Below are 27,297 nucleotides of genomic sequence, written 5' to 3'. Positions count from 1 at the left end.
TAAAAACTCCATATTCTGGGCAAAAATTCCATATTTCAGGTAAAAACCTCCATATTCTAGGTAAGAACATCCACATTCTGGGCAAAACTCCATATTCTGGGTAAAAACCTCCATATCCTGGGCAAAAACTCCATATTCCAAGTAAAAACCTCCATATTATGGGTAAAAACCTCCATATTCTGGGCAAAACCTCAATATTTCAAGTAAAAATCTCCATATCCTGGGCAAAAACTCCATATTTCAGGTAAAAACCTCCATATTATGGGTAAAAAACCTCCGTATTCTGGGCAAAACCTCCATATTATAGGTATAAACCTCCATATTCTGGGCCAAAACTCCATATTTCATGCAAAACCCTCCATATTATGGGCAAAACCTCTGTATTATGGGTAAAAACCTCCATATTCCAGGTAAAAATCTCCATATTATAGGTAAAAACCTCCATATTCTGGGTAAGAACATCCATATTCTGTGCAAAATCTCCATATTTCAGGCAAAAACCTCCGTATTATGGGTAAAAACTCCATATTCTGGGCAAAAAACTTCACATTCCAGGTAAAAATCTCCATATTATGGGTAAAAACCTCCATATTCTGGGCAAAAAACTTAATATTTCAGGCAAAAACCTCTATATTAGGGGTAAAAGCCTCCATATTCTGGGCAAAAACTCCATATTCTGGGAAAAAAAAAAACATGGACAGGAATGGGGAAGAGTTTGAGGTAACATAGACAGGAATGGGGAAGAGTTTCAGATAACACCCACAAAAGAATTGAAGTTTTTTGTTTCACGACACTGACTTGGAGGTAAAATACTCCAAGAGCAGTTTGATTCCTCTAAAATCCTCATCCCTGCTTCCACAAGTTGCAGAGGAATATGGGGGAAAAGCCCAGAAAATGGGACTGATGTGGTCCTGGAGAGATCACCCAGCCCATCCCTACATCCCAAAAATCATCTTTTCCTCAGGAACCCCATCCCTGAGCATTCCACACCCTCCTGCTCCCATCCCTGGGCCAGGAACATCCCCACTGCTCCTGGAGGAGCCCAGATGAGCTTGGGATCTGGGCAGAAATGGAAATTATTGCACAGGAACAGCCCAGACAAGGCTGGGATCTGGGCAGAAATGGAAATTATTGCACAGGAACAGCCCAGACAAGGCTGGGATTGGGGCGGAAATGGAAATTATTGCACAGGAACAGCCCAGACAAGGCTGGGATTGGGGCGGAAATGGAAATTATTGCACAGGAACAGAGCAGGGGCTGATGCAGCCCAGATAAGGTTGGAATATGGGCAGAAATAGAAATTATTGTACAGGAACAGCCCAGATGAGTTTGGGATTGGGACAGAAATGGAAATTATTGTGCAGGAACAGCCCAGACAAGGTTGGGATCTGGGGACAAATTGAAATTATTTTACAGGAACAGGGCAGGGGTTGAGCCACACAGTTGCCGCTACAGAACTCACAGGAGTGACAAAAAGCTTTCATCCAGCTAAAAATTGACATTTTTTTTCCCTTTAATAGTGTGAGCAGTTGGTGTTTGCCCCCAGAAACACCAGAAATGCCCCTGAGCAGAGCTCTCCCCAGGGAAGAAGCAGAAATGGAAGGGTTTTCCCCTCTGACCTGTTTGTTGGTGACTCCTGGGGGCAGAGTGCCGTGTTTGTAATCCTCCAGCAGCTGCACTGCCTCCTTCAGCCGGCTCTGCAAGGGAAACAAACCAGAATAAAGGGGGGAACCCAGGAAATCACATCAGGGAATCTTGGGGGGGAAAGAGATCTTCACCTGCATGGCCAGGGACACCTCCCACTGGACCAGGGGGCTAAAAATATTATATTATATTATATTATATTATATTATATTATATTATATTATATTATATTATATTATATTATATTATATTATATTATATTATATTATATTATATTATATTATATTATATTATATTATATTATATTATATTATATTATATTATATCATATCATATTATATCATATTATCATATCACATCACATCATATTACATCATATTATATTACAACATATTACATTACATCATATTACATTACATTATATTACATTACATCATATCATATATATTACATCACATTATATTACTTTATCTATTAGATATATTGCATTATAATAACTACAATTTATTTTACATTATATTAACTACCACTTATATTTATAAATATAATTACATATAAATAGCAAATGATATATTATATAATATATAAACATATAATTAATAAGATCATAATATAATAAGATTATAGTATAATATAATATAATATAATATAACTATATCATTAGTAATATATTATTATATACTACATTATGTATCATTATATACTATATACTATTTATACTAGTATTATATAATATATTATATAACATATTATATATTATTATATACTATATACTATATTATATATCATATAATACTATATTATATCATTATATACTATATTATATTCTCTATTCCATATATTGCATTATATTATCCATTATTTACATTACATTAACTACTATTTCTATTTATAAATATAACCACATATAACGCTGCATAATTAAATATATATATATAATGATATATTATATAATTGTGCTCATTACAGGGACGTGGTTTTGTCCCTGCAGTCCCCTCCCCTCTCGCAGAGCAGCTCTGAATGGAGAGCTGCAGCAAGGCATGAATGGGGCTGCTGCTATTTTTTCCCCTTCTCTTGAGGAAATCTCAGTAGTTACTATAACAACCCTGGCCAGATCCCATCTTGTTTAGAATGGTAACAAACAGCAAACAAAAAAGCTCAGGCTGGCTTTTAAAAACCTCAGTCTCCACAAATTCCCTCTCCCAGCTCCACGGGGACAGAGGGGAACTGTGGGAAACAGATTTGTAAAAAATGTTCAAACTTAACACAAAGTTTACACAGCATGTATCTGCATGCAAACTTGAAGAGAAGAAACACTAACTTAAAAATATACAGAATAAGGCAGACACGGTTGAGAGAAAAAAACATATATATCTGTATGCAAACTTGAAGAGAAGAAACACTAACTTAAAAATATATAGAATAAGGCAGACATGGTCGAGAGAAAAAACATATATATCTGTATGCAAAATTTAAGAGAGGAAATACTAACTTTAAAATATATGGAATAAGAGACATTGTTGAGAGAAAAAACCATATATCTGTATGCAAACTTTAAGAGAAGAAATACTAATTAAAAAGTATATAGAATAAGACAGACATTGTTGAAAGAAAAAACAATATATATCTGTATGCAAACTTGAAGAGAAGAAATACTAACTTTAAAACACTAGGGAATAGGACAGGCATTGTTGAGAGAAAAACAGAACTAGAAATAAGCTTCAAAAGATGGCTTTACAAATAAGACTAAATACTTTAAAAAAAACAGAACTGTGAAAAACATATTGTAATATGTCCAACAGGGACTTTTGCAGAGAAAGGAGTGAGGAAAGTATATAATATGTATAAAAATAGATACTATTATAGAGTATCTATAATAATATATACTATTGTAGAGAAAGAAAGGAGAAAGTCCTGAGGGGGACAAAAGGGTGGCACAGAAAGTGAACAAAATGTTAAACTGAGCTCAGGAGATCCTTTCACACAGCCCTGAGCTGCTTTCACCAAACACCCCCAAATTCAGGGAAGATTCAGGGTTGCCTCCTATTCCTTCTGGCACAGTCAGGCAGCTTTTTTTAACCAGAACCTGCAAAAACCCAGGTGTTTGGGAGCAAACTTTGCCACATCAGCAGCTCCAAGCACCAGCAGCTCCAGCTCCTCTCCCTGCTCCCTGCAGCTCCATCCATGGCTGCTGATATCAACATTTCCCTTCACCACAGCTCCATCCATGGCTGCTGATATCAACATTCCACCCAGCTCCATCCATGGCTGCTGATATCAACATTTCATTTCACCACAGCTCCATCCATGGCTGCTGATATCAACATTCCACCCAGCTCCATCCATGGCTGCTGATATCAACATTTCACCACAGCTCCATCCATGGCTGCTGATATCAACATTCCACCACAGCTCCATCCATGGCTGCTGATATCAACATTTCACCCAGCTCCATCCATGGCTGCTGATATCAACATTTCCCTTCACCACAGCTCCATCCCTGGCTGCTGATATCAACATTTCACCACAGCTCCTCCTCAGCAGCAGCCCCAGCTCTCTGCAAGGTTGTGCCCCTGTTTCCATGTTTATTGGTGTTTGCCTTCTCTGCTGCTGCCTGTGGGATGAAGTGTCACTCGAGATTTTACAGCATCCCTGATTAAAAACAAACCCACAACCACGTTTTTTGGGGGGTTTGTGGGTTTTTTTTGGGTTTTGGGGTTTTTTTTAGGTTTGTTTTTTTTTTTTTTTTTTTTTTTTTTTTTTTTTTTTTCCTGGAGTGTCTGATTCCTTGCAGAGCCCCTTTCCTCAGAGGGAAAATCCTCGAGCACTTCTAGTGGTGGCTGCTGGGGTCTGAGCTCTCACCGAGGGGTGCCAGACAGACCATCTGCAGCAGGATGTGCTCAGAGCTCAGCCCTGCCAGCAGCAGCAGCTCCTGCAGCCCTGGGGACAGGGACAGCACGGGCAGGGCAGGGCAGCACAGCTGGGAACAGCTGGGAACAGCTGGGAACAGCTGGGACAGGGACAACAGGGACAGGGCAGTACAACTGGAAACAGCTGGGATGGGCTCCAGCTTGGGGGGTGGACAAGGGATGGGACTGGGGATTGGACTGGGATTGCAGCTGGGATGGGACAGGGAATAGGATTCCAGCTCTGGAAGGGGCAGGGAAAACACCAGGGCTCAGATTCCAGCTTTGAAAGGAGCAGGGAATGGGGCAGGGCTCAGATTCCAGATGGGGAAGGAGAAAGGAATGGGCCAGGGAATGAACCAGGGAATGGGATTCCAACTGGGATGGGCCATGGAATGGGCCAGGGCTGGGATTGCAGCTGGGATGGGCCAGGGAATGGGGCAGGGCTGGGATTTCAGATGGAAATGGGGCAGGGCTGATCCCTCAGCCTGGGTGGGGGGCTGTGCATGTGCCACCCCAGCTGGGATGAGCCCCCATCCCTGGGATCTCTGCTGGGTTTGGATCCAGCCCCTGCCAAGGGGCTCCTGGGCACAGACTGGAGTCACCAGGGCCAGGACAGCACCTGCAGGGACCTTGTGTAGAACAGAGCATGGAGCAAGCCCTGCCAGCTGCTGCACCCAGCCCAGCCCCTGAGCAGTGGGAGGGACAGAACCCCAGAACTGCTCAGGTTGGAATTCTGAGACCATTCCAACCATCCCCAGCACTGCCAGGGCCATCACTGCAGGGCAGTGCCAGCAGCCTGAGAGCCCACGTGTGACACACAGGGCACAGCAGGGCAGTGCCAGCAGCACCACCCTCCTGCCACAGCCCCTGCAGGGCCAGGCCTGCACCAGGTTCTGGAGACACCAGATATGAACTGGGCTCAGGGGACAGCTTGGTGTCACCCCTGGTATTGTCACTCTGGGACTGTCACCCTGGGCTCAGGGGACAGCCTGGCATCACCCGGGGCTCACACTGGGACTGTCACCCTGGGATTGTCACTGTGGGACTGTCAACCTGGGATTGTCACACTGGGCTCAGGAGACAGTCTGGTGTCACCCCTGGGATTGTCACCCCAGGTTCACATTGGAACTGTCACCCTGGGATTGTCACCCCGGGCTTGTCACCCTGGGACTGTTGTCACCCTGAGATTGTCACTGTGGCATTTTGGGCAGGATCTCTGTGTGCCCGGAGCTCTGGGGTCCCACCTCCAGCCCAGCCATGGCTCAGGGCATGTGCTCCAATCCAAGGGGGATGTGCCCCAAAACAAGGGGGATGTGCCCCAACCCAAGGGGTATGTGCCCCAAACAAGGGGGGGATGTGCCCCAAACAAGGGGGGGATGTGCCCCAAACAAGGGGGGGGATGTGCCCCAACCCAAGGGGGGATGTGCCCCAACCCAAGGGGGGATGTGCCCCAAACAAGGGGGGGATGTGCCCCAAACAAGGGGGGGATGTGCCCCAATCCAAGGGGGGACGTGCCCCAATCCAAGGGGGGATGTGCCCCAATCCAAGGGGGGATGTGCCCCAATCCAAGGGGGGGATGTGCCCCAACCCAAGGGGGGGATGTGCCCCAATCCAAGGGGGGATGTGCCCCAACCCAAGGGGGGATGTGCCTCAACCCAAGGGCCCCGTGGCCACCACCAGCAGCTGCACAGCTCTGGCTGGGGGATGCATTGGGGTGGATGCAGCTGCAGTTGGGGGGATGCAGCTCTGGGGATGCAGCTCTGGGGGGATGCATTGGGGGGATGGATGCAGCTGTGCAGGTGCAGCTGTGCAGGTGCAGCTGTGGCCCAGCCCAGTTTGGACTCTGTCCCTGGGCTCCCCAGGATGACACAGACGCACAGACACCAGACTTGACTCCAGCTGGCCCCATTGTATTGGATCCACAGTGACAGACAAGAGGAGCCAGAAACTTTTTGTTCGAGTGGAGCCAGCAGCTGTGACACTGAATAAACACAGACAGGCAATCTGCTGAGTAAGAAGGTATGGTTCATATAAATAACATACATCTAATCCTGCTTCCATCTCAGCCCCAAATATGGCAATGCAAGATGCTCTGCAGCTCCAGGCTCCGAACAATGAGACACAGCAAAGGCAGCAAGAGGCAGCCCCTGGAGCTCTCCTGGGTTCTGATTTCACTGGGAATTTCTGCGAGCCCTCCCTCCTTCCCAGAGTGCTCATGGCATTGGGGTGAGTCCCCTGATCAGAGTATCTGCTTCCCTATGGACCTTCCCCATTACACAGTAATTAAATTATTACTGCAATCATTTGGCCCTCACGCATCCCCATCCAGGCCCTACACTGGGACCTTCCTCATTACACAGCAATTAAATTATTACTGTAATTATTTCAATTTTATGTGGTCCTTCCACATCCCCATCCAGGCCCTGAATTGGGACCTTCCTCATTACAGAGCAATTAAAAGAATTACTGCAACCATTTGGCCCCCACTCATCCCCATCCAGGCCCTGCACTGGAACCTCCCTCATACACAGCAATTAAATTATTACTGCCATCATTTGTCCCTCCCATGTCCCCAGGCCAGGCCCTGCACCCTGAGGGGCACCTTGGGGACAGCACTGGTGACTCTGCAGGACACAGGGTCCCTCTGAGGGCAGCAGTTTGCAGATGTGCAGCTGCCAGGGGATGGGTCCAATGGAGAGGCACTGGGGGGGTCAAGAGAGCCACTAAAGGGTGAAAGAGGGCCACCAAAGGGTGAAGGAGTGCCACCAAAGGGTGAAGGAGAGCCACCAAAGGGGAATGAGAGCCACCAAAGGGGAATGAGAGCCACCAAAGGGTGAAGGAGAGCCACCAAAGGGTGAAGGAGAGCCACCAAAGGGGAATGAGAGCCACCAAAGGGTGAAGGAGAGCCACCAAAGGGTGAAGGAGAGCCACCAAAGGGGAATGAGAGCCACCAAAGGGGAATGAGAGCCACCAAAGGTGAAGGAGAGCCACCAAAGGGTGAAGGAGAGCCACCAAAGGGGAATGAGAGCCACCAAAGGGTGAAGGAGAGCCACCAAAGGTGAAGGAGAGCCACCAAAGGGTGAAGGAGAACCACCAAAGGGGAATGAGAGCCACCAAAGGGTGAAGGAGAGCCACCAAAGGGTGAAGGAGAGCCACCAAAGGTCCTCCCCAGAGGGGCTGCAGCTCTGCCACCACACTGCCATCTCTGTCACCCTACTGCCAGCACTGCCAATACTGCCACCGCTGCCACCTCACTGCCAGCACTGCCACCTCTGTCACTTCACTGCCACCACTGCCACCTCACTGCCACTTCTGTCACCCCTGCCACCCCACTGCCAGGACTGCCAGCACTGCCACTCTACTGCCACTGCTGCCACCACAGCCACCTCACTGCCACCCCATTGTCATTACAGGCAGCACTGCCATCACTGCCACCCCACTGCCACCTCTGTCACCCCACTGCCACCACAGCCACCTCTGTCACCCCACTGCCAGCACTGCCAGTACTGCCACCTCTGTCACTTCACTGCCACCTCACTGCCAGCACAGCCACCACACTGCCAGCTCTGCCACCTCTGCCACCACAGCCACCTCACTGCCACCACTGTCACCCCACTGTCACTACTGCCACCATGGCCGCCACTGTCACCCCACAGCCACCACTGCCACCTCACTGGCACCATATCCAGTACTGCCACCACTGCCAGCTCATTGCCACCACTGCCACCTCACTGCCACCACTGCCACCTCACCGCCACCCCATTGCCAGTACACCACCACTGCCTGCACCACCACTACCACCATTGCCACCTCACTGCCACCCCAGTGCCAGCACTGCCACCTCACTGCCACCCCAGTGCCAGCACTGCCACCTCACTGCCACCCCAGCCAGGGCCATGCTGCAGCCCCTGTGCCCCCAGCTGTGCCCGGTGCCATGGGGTGAGTGTCCCCAGCAGATAAAAGCAGAACAGCCCCAGCAGGACCCAGGGCCATTCCCCCAGGATCCCTCCTCAGGGACCTCTGGAGCACAAGGAAGTTCCTAGTTGTGCTCAGAATCTGCTTTATAGAGAAATAAATGAGCAGGGAGGAGTGGCACTGGTGATCCTCAGCACCCCTCACCCCTCCAGCCCCCACCACAGGATGCCACCATGGAACACACAGCCACCAAAAAAAAAAGGATTAAAATAAAGATGTAAAAAAAAACCAAAATAAAAATATTTACAATAAAATAAAAATATTTTTTAAATTGAGTATCACCCCATTTCCCAGCATTTTCCATGGGGTCCACCTCCACTCCCATCAGACACTGATTTATCTCCTCTTTTCCCCCTCCAAGGCAAGCAGGGATTTGTTTGTTCCCTGAGCCCTGGGAGATGCAGCCAGGAGCTCCCTGCCCAGCCTGGGCTCAGCAAACCCCTCCTGCCTTTCATTCACCCCCTAGCTAACAAAGGAAAGCAAAAAAACCTCAGAGTTCTTCATCTGCACACCCCAATAATTGTAACACCAGAGCAGAGAGAACAAAAAGCAGATTTTGTGCCTGAGGAGTCACCCAGGTCCTGCCAAGAGGCTTCTCCAGGGAAAGGGAATTTCTGGTGCCATCAGGATGTTCAGGTTTCCTGAGGCATCCCTGCCATGGAATTCACACCCCAGAGGAAATGTCAGAGGGCATTTCCCTCCCTGCAGTACCCCCAGGCCATTCCTGAAGCTCAGCCCAGCCCCAGAGATGGACACCAGCCCTCCCTGCTCTGCTGGGATTCACTCTGGCACCCAAAACTGCTCAGTTTGCACCTCGGATAAAACTGGGCCACTCAGGCTTGGTTCTTTTTATTCCTTTTTATTTCACCTTCCTGAAGGAACCTCCCCAAAATGGAGTTACAGCAGCTGATCCCTCTGAACCCACATCCCAAAAATCTGGGAAGGCTTTTTTGAACAGGTGACCAGGGGAAGGCCAGGGATCACCCCAAGGGGTTCAGAGCAGGAGCTGAGCTCAGCCCAAACTCCTCTGCATCCCTGCAGAGCCCCCAGCAGGAAAATCCCCCAGGAGCAGCAGAAATTCAGCCTTAAAAAGTGCTGGGAAGGGAATGGAGCCCCTAGGAGGGGCTGAGGGAGCTGGGAAGGGGCTGCAGAATCCCTGAGGGAGCTGGGAAGGGGCTGCAGAATCCCTGAGGGAGCTGGGAAGGGGCTGCACAATCCCTGAGGGAGCTGGGCAGGGGCTGCACAATCCCTGAGGGAGCTGGGCAGGGGCTGCACAATCCCTGAGGGAGCTGGGAAGGGGCTCAGCCTGGAGCAAAGGAGGCTCAGGGGGCCCTTGTGGCTCTGCACAGCTCCTGCCAGGAGGGCACAGCCGGGGAACAGGGACAGGAGGTTCAGGGTGGACATTGGGAAAAAGATACAATAAAAAGGAAAAAGCAGCTGCCCTTCACTGAAATGCCAAAGTTTCCTGGCCAAAGGGCAGAGTTCCAGAGCAGGAGCAGAACTGTTCCTTCCCCAGGGCTCCCCTTCACCCTCAGCCATTGTCTGGTGGAAGCACAGAGCTGAGGTAAAGCTGGGCAACACCAGATGGAAATGAAGGGGCAGGATCCCCAAAACCTGCTACAAACAGGGAAAGAAGTGAGGAAAAACCAGGCCAAGAGCTGAGGAAAAACCACAGCCCAGAGATCTGGGGTGCAGCCCCTGCCGAGCTGCACCACAACTTCACTCCCCCATGGAATTCATAATTCCTCTCTCATCCCCCCACCTGCATTTCTGCCATGAAAACCTGCAGGGATTTTCTTCCTGAGAGGACAAAATCAGAGGCAGTTTTGCCAAAAGCCAGCTCGGGTGGCAGAGGGAGCTGGGGGTGAGGATTCCCTGGTGCCAGGCAGGTTTCTGTTCCAGATTTACCAGCAGGTTTCTGTTCCAGATTCACCAGCTCTCACTCCTTGGGGCAATCAATCACCTGAGGGACACAAACCCACTGCAAACACGGGCTCAGCACTTCTGCTGCTCACAGGGGGGATTGGGTTTCACCTCCAGCTGTCTGACACCCAGCCCTGTCCCAAAGAGGAGTGCAGACTTTACCTCAGTCACAAACAGAGTGCGGGGGTCGATGATGTCCAGGAAGTGCCTGAATCTGCCATAGAATGAACTCTGCAAAACAAGACACAAAAAACAATAATCATATTCAGTGAGAAATTGCCTTTCAGGGTTTATTTCCTTTGCAGAATGAAGCATCAGCTGAAAATAAATAATACAGGAGGTTTTTTGCTGGTGATTTGGGATAGGAAACCCAAAGCACTCCAGGATTCCCTGGATCCCTCCCTTTGCTCCCAGCAAAAGCCTCCTCAGGCTCTTCCCAGCTCTTCCATCCCCACACAGGCACAGCCAGCCTGGATTACTCCAAAGTGCCACCAAGAACCAACCCAGGCTGCTCAGAGCTGCACCCTGGGCACCTCCAGAGCCAGGAAAAGTCTGCAAGGAGGGGAGAAGATCTGAGAAACAGCAGGGGAAGGTCATGGACAGCTCCAGGGGAAAGGAGAAAACATGACTCAGTATTTAGACAGTGAAAATAAAAATATCAGTGGGGTTTTTACCAACTCCAAGCACCAGACCATGAAATATTGAGCCCTTGGGACACATGAACATCATCACTCCTACCCCAGCTGGATTCCAGGATCCTGGGGCAGGAGAATTCCTGAGAATGCTCAGGGCAGCCCAGTGGCCTTTCCTCATCACCCAGAGTCCCTGGGGACGTGGATCATGGCCAGGGACCCCAGGAGCTCTGGGAATTCTCCATCCTCACATGGCCCAGCTCCTACTGGGTTATAAATATGGGCATGGAGTGGGGATGGAGCAGTGGGAATGGTGTTTAATCACACCAGAATGTGGTGCTGCTGTTTCCCTGCTCCTCCAGATCCCCCCCTGATTCCTGCAGGGACCCCGCATTGATTCCTCCAGGAACCCCCCTGATTCCGGCAGGGATCCCCCCCTGATTCCGGCAGGGATCCTCCTCTGATTCCTGCAGGGATCCTCCTCTGATTCCTGCAGGGATCCCCCCCTGATTCCTGCAGGGATCCCCCAGCCAGGGCCCTGTCCATGGCACTGCTGATCCCCACTGCAGCCTGACCCCACAAACTCCAGCATTCCTCCACATTCTGCACCCAAAAAATTAAAAAAGAACCTTCCAAATGGAACAGAACAGCTCCACACAAGTCCAGGAAAAAAGCACAGCGGTTTTTAATTAGCATGGATCTAATTAATGCTAATTCTGGTATTTCTGAGTGGATTTGAGTTTGACATTTTGATGCCTCCCTTTTATTTTGGGTGTGAGATCCCTGCAGATGGCAGAGCCCTCCCAACACGTGCCAGGGGTGGGTGGGGAGTGAGCAATCCCTGAGTCAGGAATTGAGCAACCCCAGAGCAGCAGCCACAGCCCCTGCCCATCCCACAGAGCCCAGGGCAGCTGGGATGCTGCTGAACTAACAGCTGGACTTGCTGCTAGCATCCTGGAATTACTGCTAAACACCTGGAATTACTGCTAAACACCTGGAATTACTGTTAACCAGCTGGAATTATTGCTAAACACCTGGAATTACTGCTGAACTAACAGCTGGAATTATTGCAAACATCCTGGAATTATTGCTAACCAGCTGGGATTGCTGCTAAACTAACACCTGGAATTACTGCTGAACTAACACCTGGAATTATTGCTAACAACCTGGAATTATTGCTAACCAGCTGAAATTGCTGCTAACCAGCTGGGATTGCTGCTAAACTAACAGCTGGAATTATTGCTAACCAACTGGAATTGCTGCTAACCAGCTGGAATTACTGTTAAACACCTGGAATTATTGCTAACCTGTTGGATTTACTGCTAACCAGCTGGGACTGCTGCTAAACAAACACCTAGAATTACTGCTAACAACCTGGAATTACTGCTAACCAGCTGGGATTACAGCTAAACTATCAAACACCTGGAGTCATTGCTAAACATCTGGAATTATTGCTAACCAGCTGGAATTACTGGTAACCTGTTGGAATTATTGCTAACCAGCTGGAAGTGCTGCTAAACTAACACTTGGAATTGCTACTAAATACTTGGGATTACTGCTAACCAGCTAGAATTACTCTTAAACACCTGGAAAATACTGCTAACCAGCTGGAATTGCTGCTAACAATCTGAAATTGCTGCTAACCAGCTAGAATTACTGTTAAACACTTGGAATTACTTCTAACCAGCTGGAATTGCTGCTAAATACTTGGAATTACTGCTAACAACCTGGAATTACTGCTGACCAGCTGGGACTGCTGCTAAATTAACACTTGGAATTCCTGTTAACCAGCTGGAATTACTGTTAAACACCTGGAATTACTGCTAACCAATAATGAATTTACTGATAACACTTGGAATTACTGCTAACCAGCTGGGATTGCTGTTTAACCAGTTGCAATTACTGCTAACCTCTTGGATTTGCTGCTAACCAGCTGGGATTGCTGCCTTCACCACCAGCAGGATGTGGGGATTCTAAATTTGAGTGGCCTTGGCTTCCCCCCTGCCTTTATCTCTGTGCCACTCTGAGAACAGCAACACCAAATGGAATTAAATGGAATTCAATGGAAATTATTAGAAATTATTTGAATTCATGGAATGAAATGGAAATTAATTGAATGAAATGGAATTAAACCAAGTTAAATGGAATTAAATAGAAATTAGTGGAATTCAGTGTAAATTAATGGAACGAAATGGAAATTAACAGAATTAAATGGAAGTTAATGGAATTAAATTGAAATTAATGGTATTCAATGGAAATTCAATGGAATTCAATGGAAATTAATAAATTAATTTAATTAATGGAATTAAATAGAGATTAACAGAATCCAATGGAAATTAATGGGATTAAATGGAAAATAATGGGATTAAATGGAAATTAAATGGAATTCAATGGAAATGAATAGAAATTATTGGAATTAATGAAATTAAATGGAATTAAATGGAAAATAACAGAATGAAATTGAATAAAATGGAATGAAATGGAATTAATGGAATTCAATGGAAATTAAACAGAATGAAATGGAAATTAATGGAATGAAAGGGAACATCAGTGTTTTACACCCCCTGACCAAGGAGTGGTGACAAAGGAGGGGGAAGGAGAGCCCAGGTTCCAGGGGCACATGGAAATGCCCTCTGGAATGCCCAGCTCCCCTCTGCCAGCTGCCCAGGCCCTGGGGAGCTGCTGCCTGTGCCAGGGTCAGGCCTGGGCTGGCACTGAGCCCCTGCCTGGCCAAGCCCAGCCCAGGCCAAGGCCCAGCTCAAGGCCAGGCCTGAGCACCTCAGCCCCAGCCTGGTGTGATCCCAGCCCCACATTCCCTGCCATGGCTGGGGAGCTGGGAGTGCCCAAACCCCAAAATCAGGGAATGGTTTGGGATGGGAGGGACCCCAAATCCACCCAGTGCCACCCCTGCCACGGCAGGGACACCTCCCACTGTCCCAGGCTGCTCCAGCCCCATGTCCAGCCTGGCCTTGGGCACTGCCTGGGATCCAGGGACAGCCCCAGCTGGGAATGTTCTGGGAATTCTGTGCCAGGGCAGGAGGCAGGGAGGGATTTGTTTCCAGGGCAGGAGGCCATGAGGGATTTGTTTCCAGGTGCTGCTGCCTGAACTTGCCCATTCTGGGGTCAGAGAGCTCCAAAACCACCAGAGAGGCTGGGCCTGAACAGGTTTGGTGGAACTCTGGTGAGTCAGGGCCTCATTGCCCCACAGCAAGAGTGCTCTGAGAGGCAGGCTTAAACTGGGGCCAGGCTTAACCCAGAGCCAGGCTCAAACCCAGACCATGAGGGCTCCACCTCAACCAGAACCAGGCTCAAATCCAGAGCCAGGCTTAAATCAGAGCCAGGCTCAATCCCAGAGCCACCAGGGCTCCTTGGGCTCCACCTCAACTAGAACCAGGCCCAAACCCAGAACCAGGCTCAATCCCAGGGCCATGAGGGCTCCTTGGGCTCCACTCAACCAGAGCCAGCCTCAAATCCAGAGCCAGGCTTAAACCAGAGCCAAGCTCAAACCCAGACCATGAGGACTCCTTGAGCTCCACCTCAACTAGAACCAGGCTCAAACCCAGAGCCAGGGTTAAACCTAGAGCCACCAGGGCTCCTTGGGCTCCACTCAACCAGAACCAGGCTCAAGCCCAGAGCCACCAAGGCTCCCTGGGCTCCACTCAACCAGAGCCAGGCTCAAGCCAAGAGCCAGGCTTAAACTGGAGCCAGGCTCAAACCCAGGCCATGAAGGCTCTACTCAACCAGAGCCAGGCTCAATCCAAGAGCTCAATCCCAGAGCCAGGCTCAATCCCAGAGCTCAAACCAGAGCCAGGCTCAATCCCAGAGCTCAGACCAGAGCCAGGCTCAATGCCAGAGCTCAAACCAGAGCCAGGCTCAATCCCAGAGCTCAAACCACAGCCAGGCTCAATCCCAACCCACCAGGGCTCCCTGGGCTCCCTCCCTGCAGTTCCTGGCCCCTCTGCCAGCCCCTGCCCAACAAGGATCCCTTTGTGTGCTGCTCCCAGCCTGGCACTCGTGATTTCACTCTCAGAGAAGTGCAGGGCAGCCTCAGCGCTGGCATCCCCTCATCCAGGTCAGCCCCTGCTCATTCCCAGCTCCTTCTCCTCACTAGAAGCCAAAGGAACTTTTTTTTCTATTCAGGATTGGTTTTTACAGAGCTGCATACAAAACACAAGGCAAAAAAAAAAAAAAAAAAAAAACAACAAAACCCAAAACAAAAAACAAGCCCCAGCAATTCCCAATGTTAGGATAAATAATCCACAAACACCAGAGGTTTATGTCCAAAGAGGAGACAGAGGAGTCCTTTGGCTTTATTACAATAAAGGGAGAAGCCATGGGGCATTCCCCTGGGGTCTCTCACATTTTTGGAGGACACAGCCTCCCTTTTTACTCCAATTTCCAGCCACATTTCCCACTCTCTTTCCCCATTCCTGAGGCACTTGAGAGGTTCAGACTTCCCAAAACACCTGATCCCAAAGATTCCCCTCTAATGTACAACCCTCCACTTTAATTCTTATAGAATGTAGGGCTTTTTCTTCTTCCCTATTGTTTCTTTCATCCCTCAATGTCCAATTTAATTTCTAAGCAAACTCAAAGTTTATTTGTAAAAGCAAATCTCTTTTTCCATTCATCAATCAGTGCAATCCTCCCATTGTTTCTTTTTTCTCCCAGTGCTGGTTTTATCTACCAGCAGCCCCACAGCTTGTTTGGAAAGACAAATCTGCCATTCCCCTCACTAATAATTCAGAAATTTGGGGGAAATTCTCCCCTGGGAGGGGCTGGGCTGGAATTCCCAGATTTGCTGGGGCTGCCCCTGGATCCCTGGCAGTGCCCAAGGCCAGGTTGGATCCACCTGGGACAGTGGGAGGTGTCCCTGCCATGGATGGGTGGCACTGGGTGGGATTTGGGGTCCCTCCCATCCCAAACCACTCTGGGATTCCCTGATCTGTCACTGTCACATTTTCTGAAAACTCCTCTTTGCCCAGGATTTTGCTCCTGGGAAGCTGAGAAGCCTCAGAGAGGAATGCAAACAATAATTATCTGATTGCTTCTCCTGTGTTTGCTGCTTTGGGATGTGGCCTGGAGATCATTTACCAACAGGTGAGTGTTTGACTGGTTCCATGTGAATTGTTTTAATTAATGACCAATCACCATCAGTTGTGTCAGACTCTGAGGAGTCAGTCAGGAGTTTTTCATTATCATTCTTGTTAAACCTTCTGTCTGAATCCTTTCTTTAGTATAGCATAATAAATTTAATATAATGTAATATAATAAATATGATATATGATATATGATATGATATGATATGATATGATATGATATGATATGATATGATATGATATGATATGATACGATACGATACGATACGATACGATACGATACGATACGATACGATACGATACGATACGATACGATACGATACGATACGATACAATATAATATAATATAATATAATATAATATAATATAATATAATATAATATAATATAATATAATATAATATAATATTTTTTTGAGAGCATGGAGTCAGACTCCTCATCTCTCACCTCATCCTGGGGACCTCACAAACTCCCCAGTGGTGCAGCAAACCCAGAGCTGGCAGGAGATGGGAATGGGATGAGAGGAGCAGCCCTGGGCTCAGGAGCAGCTCTGAGCCCTCCCTGCCAGCCCTGCCTCAGTTTCCCTGAGAGCTGGGGTTGGTTCCATGTGCCAGGCTCATCCCAGCCCTGTGCCAGGCTCTCCCCATACCCATCCCTGGCTCCTGGAGCAGCTGGTGCAGGGAGCTGGAGCACAGTGCAAATCACCCATTTCCTGATGAATTTGGGCTATTTTGGGAGCACTTCCCAGCAGGCTGCAGCACCAGGAGGTGCCCGGGAATGTCAATTCCCTCACAGGGAACATCCTGGAGCTGGGCCCTGGAGGTGCAGCTGGTCCCAAAAGCCATGGGTTTGGGGGCAGGCTGGAATTTGGGATTTCAGCTCAGCATCCTGCCCTAAACAAGGAGCAGGCTGGAATTTGGGATTTCAGCTCAGCATCCTGCCCTAAACAAAGAGCAGGCTGGAATTTGGGATTTCAGCTCCCTGATCCTGCCCTAAACAAGGAGCAGGCTGGAACTTGGGATTTCAGCTCCCTGATCCTGAACAAGGAGCAGGCTGGAATTTGGGATTTCAGCTCAGCATCCTGCCCTAAACAAAGAGCAGGCTGGAATTTGGGATTTCAGCTCAGCATCCTGCCCTAAACAAGGAGCAGGCTGGAATTTGGGATTTCAGCTCCCTGATCCTGCCCTAAACAAGGAGCAGGCTGGAACTTGGGATTTCAGCTCCCTGATCCTGAACAAGGAGCAGGCTGGAATTTGGGATTTCAGCTCCCCATCCTGCCCAGACCAAAGGGAACAGCTGCAGGATCTGGGAGAAGGTGAGAGGCCATTAGGGAGCTGTTAATCACCTTCAGGAGGAGAGGAATCCCGAGGAGCCCGTGCTGGGCAGGCATGGACAGCCTCACCACTTTAATTACAGCCTGCTTTTAAACAGGGTTTAATTAAATCAGAGCAAAAAACATGCAGGCTTGGGATGGGGCTGAGCTCAAAACCAGGCTCAGGTCAGCTTTTAATTAATTAAGAGAGATTTAAGCTAAAGCAAACAAAATTAAGGCAAAGCCATTGAGCAATGGGACTGTGACAAAGCACAGCCAGGGTTGTGACAGCCCACAGCAAGTTTAGGCTAAAACTGGAACCCTTTGATGGCTTTAATTTGGTTTTCCAAAGTTGAGGAGCCAGGATTCCAATGGGAGAAGCTCCTGCACCAGGGGCAGGGCACAGGAACCTGGCAGGAGCGGGAGCTGGGCGTTAAAACCCAGAACATGGGACAGAAACCAAGAAATTCCCCTTTAAACCCAGTCCTGGGTGATGGAGGTGGAAAAAAGAGCAACAGCAGGGGGATGTGGAGCTGCTGGAATAAATCCAGAGGAGACCCCAGGGCTGGAGCCAGGCTGGGAGAGCTGGGGATGTTCCCTGGAGAAGGGAAAATTTGGACTTTGGCATTCCAGCTCAGCATTCTAAACAAGGAGCAGGCTGGAATTTGGGATTTCAGCATCTTGAACAAGGAGCAGGCTGGAATTTGGGATTTCAGCATCTTGAACAAGGAGCAGGGTCGAATTTGGCATTTCAGCATTCTGTCCTAAACAAGGAGCAGGCTGGAATTTGGGATTTCAGCACCCTGACCTAAACAAGGCTGGAATTTAGGATTTCAGCTCAGCATCCTGCCCTACACAAGGAGCAGGCTGGAATTTGGGATTTCAGCTCCCTGATCCTGAACAAGGAGCAGGCTGGAATTTGGGATTTCAGAATCCTGCCCCAAAGAAGGAGCAGGCTGGAATTTGGGATTTCAGAATCCTGCCCCAAAGAAGGAGCAGGCTGGAATTTGGGATTTCAGAATCCTGCCCCAAAGAAGGAGCAGGCTGGAATTTGGGATTTCAGCACCCTGCCCTGAACAAGGAGCAGGCTCTGGCAGCTCCAGCTGAGATCTCAGACACTGAACCAAAGCTGGGCAGAGCAGGGAGGGCTGGGAAAGCCCAGAACTCCTGGCAGGGAAGCTTTGGGGGTTCCTGATCCCCTGGGAATGAGCTGGGGCTCCTCCAGAATAAAATCTGGGGGAAACACCACGGGCAGGATGGGGGAAATAAAGGACTGGAGGGGCTGGGACAGGGATGGAGGGATCCCAGACAGGGATGGAGAGGCTGGGTTCTCATGGAAGATTTTGAACCAGGGATTTAGAGGCTGGGCTCTCCCAGGCCGTGCTGGGAGCAGGGATGTGAGTGGTGCTGCATCCCAAACAGGGCAGAGCCAGCCAGGATCCACAAACCCTGGGAATATCCCAACCCCTCTTCCCTGTGTGACCCCACAGTGCTGCTGGATCCCAGCCTCGGGCAGGCAGGAACGTGGGATGGAGCCAGCAGCACAGCAGCACCTCAGCCCTGCCACAGCTCCTGGCAATGCCCAGGGCAGGGATGAAGCCCCAGGGCACAGAAAGGGGGGTTTGCCATGCTCAGAGTGCCCCCCTGGCAAAGCATTCCCTAGGAATCCCCTCCCAAGGGCTCTCCCAGCACAGGGGGACCCTCACTGCCTGCCCCAGCCCGGGGAGGTTCCCCAGGGCTGCCCCCAGTGCCAGCAGCTCCTGAATGAGCAGAACACAGGAACTCTGCCAGGGCTGTGCTGGGCAGGAAGGGCAGGGAGTGTCTCCTCCTCCTCCTCCTTGAAAACTGCCCAGCTGGAGCGTCCTGCCTGTTCCCAGGGGAGTCAGCCCTCCCTGGGGCTCTGAGATGTGCTCTGTGACCTCTGGAATCCCAAAGCCCTTCCCATTTCCCTTCCCACTCCCATTCCCTTGACCCCTGCACTGTCCCACGTTGCTCCAAGCCCAGGAGGGATGTGGGAGAGGCAGGAGATCCACTCTGGAATGGCCCCACCATGGAATGGCCCCAATATGGGATGCTCCCTGGGAAATCCACAGCTCAGCCCAAAGGTGCTGGGTCACGCCAAGCACAGGTGTGGAGTCAGCCTGTGGTTACATAGGGGTTAAACAGGGATTAAATAGGGGTTAAACGGGTTGAACAGGGATTCTGAATTGTTGTGGACGGTGGGAATGGTCACCCCATGGGAGCTGTCTCAGTGGTAGGACATACTGACACACCCAAGGTAAGGAGCAGCTCCTCCAGGGAGTCCTGCCCAGCTCAGGAGGGACTGACAGAGGTTTATCAGCCTTTTTATCAGCCTCAATAGTTCCACCAGCACAACTAGTCCTCTCTGGTCATCCACAGCGGGTGGCAACATATCCCACCTGCCCCTGCCCTGCTCACCTGGGCACAGGCGTGTGACTGACCAGGGGCTGCTCTGCCCATCTCAGCTGGCAGCTGTGGAGGTGCCAGCTGTTCTATCGGTCACATTCTGTTAACCTGACACCATCCTGGGGGTCACACCCCGCCTCCATCCCTTGGCACCAGAGCTGGGCATTGCCTGGTGGGGCTGGCAAAGCGCCCACCTGGAGCACCCCTGGTTCTGGGAGCCCCGCCCCATCCCAGAGCTGCTCCTCCTCTCCCAGCCAGCCTGGCAGGGGACCCCCGGGACAAGGACGAGCCCCTCGGGGCAAGGACGAGCCCGCGCTATGCCGCACCGGGCCCCTGCCCGCCCCCACGGGGCTCGAACCGACGACCCCCGAGCCCCGCGCCCGCCGCGCTGCGCGCCGCGCCACAGGGGCCGCGGGGCCGCGCAGCGCCCGCCGCGGGCAGGGGGCGGCGGCTCTGACTGACAGCTCGGCCGGCCAATGGCGCGGGGGCTGCGGGCCAATGGGCGCGCGGTACCGCGGGAGGGGCGGGGCGGAGCGGAGCGGGGAGCGAGGGGCTCCGTTCGCGGGTGGGGGGGCGATACCGCGCGCGGGGCGAGGGCAGCTCTCGCCGCCGCTCCCGGTGTCCCCCCCGCCGCCTCCCGCCGCCGGCAGTACCTGCTCGAAGCGGGGCTTCCCCAGCTGGAACGGGGGATAGTCCGCCGGCTCCGCCATCCCGCAAGCGCCACTTTAAACAGCCTCCCCCGCCGCCCGGCCACGCCCCCCGCCGGCCCCGCTCTGATTGGCTGCGGCCAACCGCAGCTGCCGCGGGGCACGCCGGGACATGGAGTCCGCCGGCCACACAGGGGCGGGGCCGCGCCCGCTCCGGTAGCCAATGGGGAATGCGCTTGGCGCGGGGCACCATGGGAAATGTAGTCCGGCGGGGAAAGGGGGACTCCAAAGTGAGGGAAGGGCTGGTGAACGGGACTAGAGAGGTTCACCTTAATTGTGTAATAGACTGGGCTAATAATGAAACACTGACAGGTGAAAGCCCAAAAACGCCTGAAAAACCACCCCAAATGTTACTGAATGACATCTGTGAGAAAAAGGACAGGGAAGGTCTGGAAGCGTGGCCAGTGCAGGGCCTGGAGAGTTCCTGAGAGAGCTGGGAAGGGCTGGAGAATCCCTGAGGGAGCTGGGAAGGGGCTGGAGAATCCCTGAGGGAGCTGGGAAGGGGCTGCACAATCCCTGAGGGAGCTGGGAAGGGGCTGCACAATCCCTGAGGGAGCTGGGCAGGGGCTGCACAACCCCTGAGGGAGCTGGGCAGGGGCTCAGCCTGGAGCAAAGGAGGCTCAGGGGGCCCTTGTGGCTCTGCACAGCTCCTGCCAGGAGGGCACAGCCGGGGGGGTCAGGCTCTGCTCCAGGGAACAGGGACAGGAGCAGAGGGAACGGCCTCAGGGGAGGGTCTGGGTGGACATCGGCAGGAATTTCCCCATGGAAAGGGGGGTCAGGCACTGGAAGTGCCCAGGGAGGTTTGGAGTGCCCATCCCTGAGGGATTTCCAGCCTTGTGGATGTGGCACTTGGGGACATGGGACAGTGGTGGCCCTGGCTGTGCTGGGCATGATTGGACTCGACGCTCTTGGAGTTTTTCCCAATTCCAGGAGCAATTCCCAGTGGAATTGCAGCTCCCGCTCTGACCAAGGCCAGCAGCGCCCTTTGGGGAGCTGATAACGATCTGAATTGATAATGATCTGAGCTGATAAAGATGTGAGTGATAACGATCTAAACTGATAACGATCCGGGCTGATAACGCCAAGGTCGGGGGCACCCGGAGCCGTTCGTGGAATTGTCTGGCCCAGATTAGTGGGATAAGAAATGTCTGCACCTTCGCACCCCGGGAAATTGTTTGGAGGATTAGGATCAATCCCCAGGAAAGCACAGGGGACAGCAAACAGAGGGAATGCGCTGGAGAGGGAGGCAGGGCAGGGCTGGAAATCCAGGAGCAGCACTTCCAGTGAAGGAGGAATTCAAAAATACATCTGAAAGCAAAAAATCCTGTATTTCTGCCACCCAGGGAAAAGTATGAATGCCCTGAAAAAAAAAATCCCGAGTTTTGCCGCCCAGGGAAATATGATTGCCCCGTTTCACTGTGGAATTTCTGCTGCTGTGCCCCGTGGCTGAAGAGCCATCATTGCCCGTTTTCCTCTTTCCTTCCCTCCTGCCGAAGCAGTTTCTGATTTTGGGTAACTCAGCACTGATCGCCTTTAGTGAACCCCAAATCTTTGGGAGGAAGGGATGGAAAAGGGGCTCTGAGGAGTGAAAAGGGGAATAGGAAAGAGCGGGAAAATTGCGTTTTGTCATTTCTTTTGTCATTTGTTTGCTTTTCCTTGGAGCTGTTGCTGAAGCAGAACTTTGGCCCAGCCCAGGCCCCAAACTCAGCCCTGACCCCAAACCCAGCCCCCAGGCTCCCTCTCTCTCCAGCTCCTCTCCAAAGGAAACCAAAGCCATGGATCCAACCCAGCCCTGCCAAAGCTGGGACGGCTCCCCATGCCCCAAGGACTTATCCCAAATCTGTGTGGGGACGGAGGCTGCCCCAAATCCATCCCCAAACCCGTCCTCAAGGCCCATCCAGGCTCTATGTGGGGTTGGAGGCTGCCTAAAATCCTCCCCAAGACTCATCCCAGGATGGAGGCTGCCCCAAATCCCAGATTTGTGAGAGGATCAGGCTGCCCCAAACCTGTCCCCAAGGCTCATCCCAGGATGGAGCTGCCCCAAATCCATCTCAGATCTATGAGAGGATCAGGCTGCCCCAAATCCATCCTAAAGGGCTCATCCTGGGATGGGAGCTGCCCCAAACCTGTCTCCAGGGCTCTGTGTGAGGATGGAGCTGCCCCAAATCCATCCCAGATCTGTGTGAGGATCAGGCTGCCCCAAACCTGTCCCCAAAGGCCCATCCCAGGATGGAGGCTGCCCCAAATCCCAGATCTGTGTGAGGATGGAGCTGCCCCAAATCCATCCACAAAACTCATCCCAGGACGGAGCTGCCCCAAACCCATCCCAGATGTGTGTGGGGATGGAGGCTGCCCCAAACACATCCCCAAACCCGTCCTCAAGGCCCATCCCAGGATGAAGGCTGCCCCAAACCTGTCCCCAAGGCTCTGTGTGGGGATGGAGCTGCCCCAAATCCATCCCAGATCTGTGTGAGGATCAGGCTGCCCCAAATCCCAGATTCATGTGGGGATGGAGGCTGCCCAAAACCCCTTTTCCCCCCCTTTCCCCCTTTCCCCTCTCCGGGAGCTGCTGCTGCCACAGCCGTGTTTGCTGACAGCAGAGGGGAGAGAATCTGTTTATCCCCAGCCCATGTGGAGTGACAGAAGACTATCACATTTTGGTGCCATCCCAGCAGAATATCAATTCCTTGGCTGATTCAATCCACCAGATCCATCCAGGCTGGCAACTTGTGCTTCCCTGCCTGGGAGGAGGGGGAGATCCCCCACCAAAAACAACGGTTTGATCCAATTTTGTGATTTTTTTGTGGAGGGTAAATATCCCCACAGCCTTGGTGTGAGCTCATCTAGAAATGGGAATAACCCCCAGGATTGGGGTGAGCTCATCCAGAAATGGGGAATGATCCCCCAGCCATGGAGTGAGCTCATCCAGAAATGGGGAATAACCCCCAGGATTGGGGTGAGCTCATCCAGAAACAGGGAATGACCCCAAACCATGGGGTGAGCTCATCCAGAAATGGGGAATGATCCCCCAGGATTGGGGTGAGCTCATCCAGAAATGGGGAATGACCCCAAACCATGGTGTGAGCTCATCCAGAAATGGGGAATGATCCCCCAGGATTGGGGTGAGCTCATCCAGAAATGGGGAATGATCCCCCAGCCATGGGGTGAGCTCATCCAGAAACAGGGAATGACCCCAAATCCATGTGGTGAGCTCATCCAGAAATGGGGAATGATGACCCAGCCATGGGGTGAGCTCGTCCAGAAACAGGGAATAACCCCCAGGATTGGGGTGAGCTCATCCAGAAATGGGGAATGATCCCCAGCCATGGGGTGAGCTCATCCAGAAATGGCGTTTGGGGTAGAGGGGCTCCAGGGGGGGCTCCTGTGAGGAGATCTGGAGCTGTGACCCCAAGGGAAGCCCCTGAAGGAGATGTGACCCTATGGGATGTAGGGGCCTGAGTTAACTTATGTATTGTAAATATATGTATGGCAGTGAAAGATCTTTGTATTGTATTAGTGACCCTGCCCTGATTCTAGTTATTGTAAATGGGCTGCAGCTGTGATGTCCTTGATTGGGCAGCAGCTGTAGCCCATGGAGGTAACTGAGATAAAAGGGGGCGGGGTGGTCAGGGAGAGCCTTGGAGAGGAGCCCTGACCGAGAAGCAACAACACCACTGCTGTGAAGATCTGCTGTGAGAAAACCACCAAGAAGGTATGAGACTCAGGAAATATAATTATACAACAATATGAATACAACAATGGGAAGCCCCTGAAGGAGACTGAACCCCAAGAGAAGCTCCAGAAGGAGGTTTGGCCCCATAAGGAATCCCTGAAGGAGCTGCGACCCCTTAAGAAGCCCCTGAAGGAGCTGTGACCCCAAAAGAAGCCCTTGAAGGAAATTTGGCCCCATGAGAAGTCCCTGAAGGAGCTGTGACCCCTGAAGGAGCTGTGACTCCAAGGGAAGCCCACATTGGAGCGGGGGCAGGGTGTCAGAAGAAGGAGGAGGAGGAGGAAGGAGCATAGTGACCATGTGTGATGGACTGAGCACAGCCCCATTCCCTGTCCCCCTGCAGCACTGGGAAGGAGGAGGGAGAGAAGCAGGAGGAGAGCCTGGGCAGGAAGGAGGGGTGGGGAAAAGGGATTTAAAATTTGGGGTTATTTCTTGTTGCCCTGCTCTGGTTAGATTGGCAATAAATGAAATTATTAAATTAAACTGATCTCCTCCATCTCTTGTGCCTGTTCCAGTGGGTTCTGAGGGATCTCTCCCTGCCCTCATCCCCAGATGGGATTTTTGTTGTGTTTTCTCTCCCTGCCCAGCTGAGAGGGGAGTGAGAGCAGCTTTGGGGGCACCTGGTGCCCATCCAGGGTCCCCCCACGCCACGAGGGGGTTTTGGATTGCCCTGGGGGGACACTGGGACAAGGGCACAGGAACAATCCTTGGAAAGGCAGATCTGGAGAAAGCTCTGGGCAGCAGAGCTGGAGCCTGGAGCAGCAGCCAGGCTCCCTCCTCCTGCAGGGCTGGGGGCGCTCTGTGCTCCAGGCAGGGCACAGCGGGAATTTGGGTTTAAATCCTTGGTTTGCCCATCTCCAGAGCCCAGCTCCCCCAGGACTTTCACAGGGTCCCAGCTCAGCCCCAACATTTCCCTGGTGAGCCCCCCAGGGACCCCCCAGGCATGCCCAGCTCCCCAGGGGCTCCATCCCTGCAGCTGCAGGGAAAATGAACCAGGTTGGAGCTGGGGGAGCTCCTCTGGGGGAGCAGCAGGGTCGTTGCTGGGGGCTGAGGGCAGCTCATGTTCTTCGGGGGAAAGGCTTGGATGGAAAGAAGGAGCTGGGAAGGAAAAGGGCTCAGTGGGGAAAGGGGGGGGAACAGAGCTGGGGAGGAGTCTGGGACATCAGAGCTCCCAGAAGCACCAATGGAACCAGATCCCTTCCCTTTCTTTCCTTTTCCCTTTTCTTTCCTTTTCCCTTTCCTTTCCTTTTCCCTTTCCTTTCCTTTTCCCTTTCCTTTCCTTTTCCCTTTCCTTTCCTTTTCCCTTTCCTTTCCTTTTCCCTTTCCTTTCCTTTTCCCTTTCCTTTCCATTTCCCTTTCCTTTCCTTTTCCCTTTCCTTTCCATTTCCCTTTCCTTTCCTTTTCCCTTTCCTTTCCTTTTCCCTTTCCTTTCCTTTTCCCTTTCCTTTCCTTTTCCCTTTCCTTTCCTTTTCCCTTTCCTTTCCTTTTCCCTTTCCTTTCCTTTTCCCTTTCCTTTCCTTTCCCTTTCCTTTCCTTTTCCCTTTCCTTTCCTTTTCCCTTTCCTTTCCTTTTCCCTTTCCTTTCCTTTTCCCTTTCCTTTCCTTTTCCCTTTCCTTTCCTTTTCCCTTTCCTTTCCTTTTCCCTTTCCTTTCCTTTTCCCTTTCCTTTCCTTTTCCCTTTCCTTTCCTTTTCCCTTTCCTTTCCTTTTCCCTTTCCTTTCCTTTCCCTTTCCTTTCCTTTTCCCTTTCCTTTTCCCTTTCCTTTTCCCTTTCCTTTTCCCTTTCCTTTTCCCTTTCCTTTTCCCTTTCCTTTTCCCTTTCCTTTTCCCTTTCCTTTTCCCTTTCCTTTTCCCTTTCCTTTTCCCTTTCCTTTTCCCTTTCCTTTTCCCTTTCCTTTTCCCTTTCCTTTTCCCTTTCCTTTTCCCTTTCCTTTTCCCTTTCCTTTTCCCTTTCCTTTTCCCTTTCCTTTTCCCTTTCCTTTTCCCTTTCCTTTTCCCTTTCCTTTTCCCTTTCCTTTTCCCTTTCCTTTTCCCTTTCCTTTTCCCTTTCCTTTTCCCTTTCCTTTTCCCTTTCCTTTTCCCTTTCCTTTTCCCTTTCCTTTTCCCTTTCCTTTTCCCTTTCCTTTTCCCTTTCCTTTTCCCTTTCCTTTTCCCTTTCCTTTTCCCTTTCCTTTTCCCTTTCCTTTTCCCTTTCCTTTTCCCTTTCCTTTTCCCTTTCCTTTTCCCTTTCCTTTTCCCTTTCCTTTTCCCTTTCCTTTTCCCTTTCCTTTTCCCTTTCCTTTTCCCTTTCCTTTTCCCTTTCCTTTTCCCTTTCCTTTTCCCTTTCCTTTTCCCTTTCCTTTTCCCTTTCCTTTTCCCTTTCCTTTTCCCTTTCCTTTTCCCTTTCCTTTTCCCTTTCCTTTTCCCTTTCCTTTTCCCTTTCCTTTTCCCTTTCCTTTTCCCTTTCCTTTTCCCTTTCCTTTTCCCTTTCCTTTTCCCTTTCCTTTTCCCTTTCCTTTTCCCTTTCCTTTTCCCTTTCCTTTTCCCTTTCCTTTTCCCTTTCCTTTTCCCTTTCCTTTTCCCTTTCCTTTTCCCTTTCCTTTTCCCTTTCCTTTTCCCTTTCCTTTTCCCTTTCCTTTTCCCTTTCCTTTTCCCTTTCCTTTTCCCTTTCCTTTTCCCTTTCCTTTTCCCTTTCCTTTTCCCTTTCCTTTTCCCTTTCCTTTTCCCTTTCCTTTTCCCTTTCCTTTTCCCTTTCCTTTTCCCTTTCCTTTTCCCTTTCCTTTTCCCTTTCCTTTTCCCTTTCCTTTTCCCTTTCCTTTTCCCTTTCCTTTTCCCTTTCCTTTTCCCTTTCCTTTTCCCTTTCCTTTTCCCTTTCCTTTTCCCTTCCTTTTCCCTTCCTTTTCCCTTTCCTTTCCTTTTCCCTTTCCTTTCCTTTTCCCTCTTCCCTTTTCCCTCTTCCCTTT

General features: G+C 50.9%; 1 protein-coding gene across 1 annotated transcript in view; it reads right to left on the bottom strand.

The window, feature by feature from the left end:
* The window catches only part of SFXN5 (sideroflexin 5), a 108,216-nt gene extending 87,536 nt beyond the window's left edge, over positions 1–20,680 (bottom strand). Inside the window, exons 1-3 of the mRNA XM_063157776.1 lie at positions 20,574–20,680; positions 10,614–10,682; positions 1,620–1,697 (exon numbers count right to left, since the gene is read on the bottom strand). Of these exons, the coding sequence (XP_063013846.1) occupies positions 1,620–1,697; positions 10,614–10,682; positions 20,574–20,630 (204 nt within the window). The 5' untranslated portion in view covers positions 20,631–20,680. The remainder of the gene's footprint in view (positions 1–1,619; positions 1,698–10,613; positions 10,683–20,573) is intronic.
* Positions 20,681–27,297: the final 6,617 nt, after the last annotated feature.

Source organism: Melospiza melodia, chromosome 5 (genome assembly GCF_035770615.1).
Source record: "Melospiza melodia melodia isolate bMelMel2 chromosome 5, bMelMel2.pri, whole genome shotgun sequence".
NCBI classification, from domain to species: domain Eukaryota; kingdom Metazoa; phylum Chordata; class Aves; order Passeriformes; family Passerellidae; genus Melospiza; species Melospiza melodia.
Note: the sequence above shows the minus strand (reverse complement) of the source record. Positions and strands in the feature narration are given on the sequence as shown.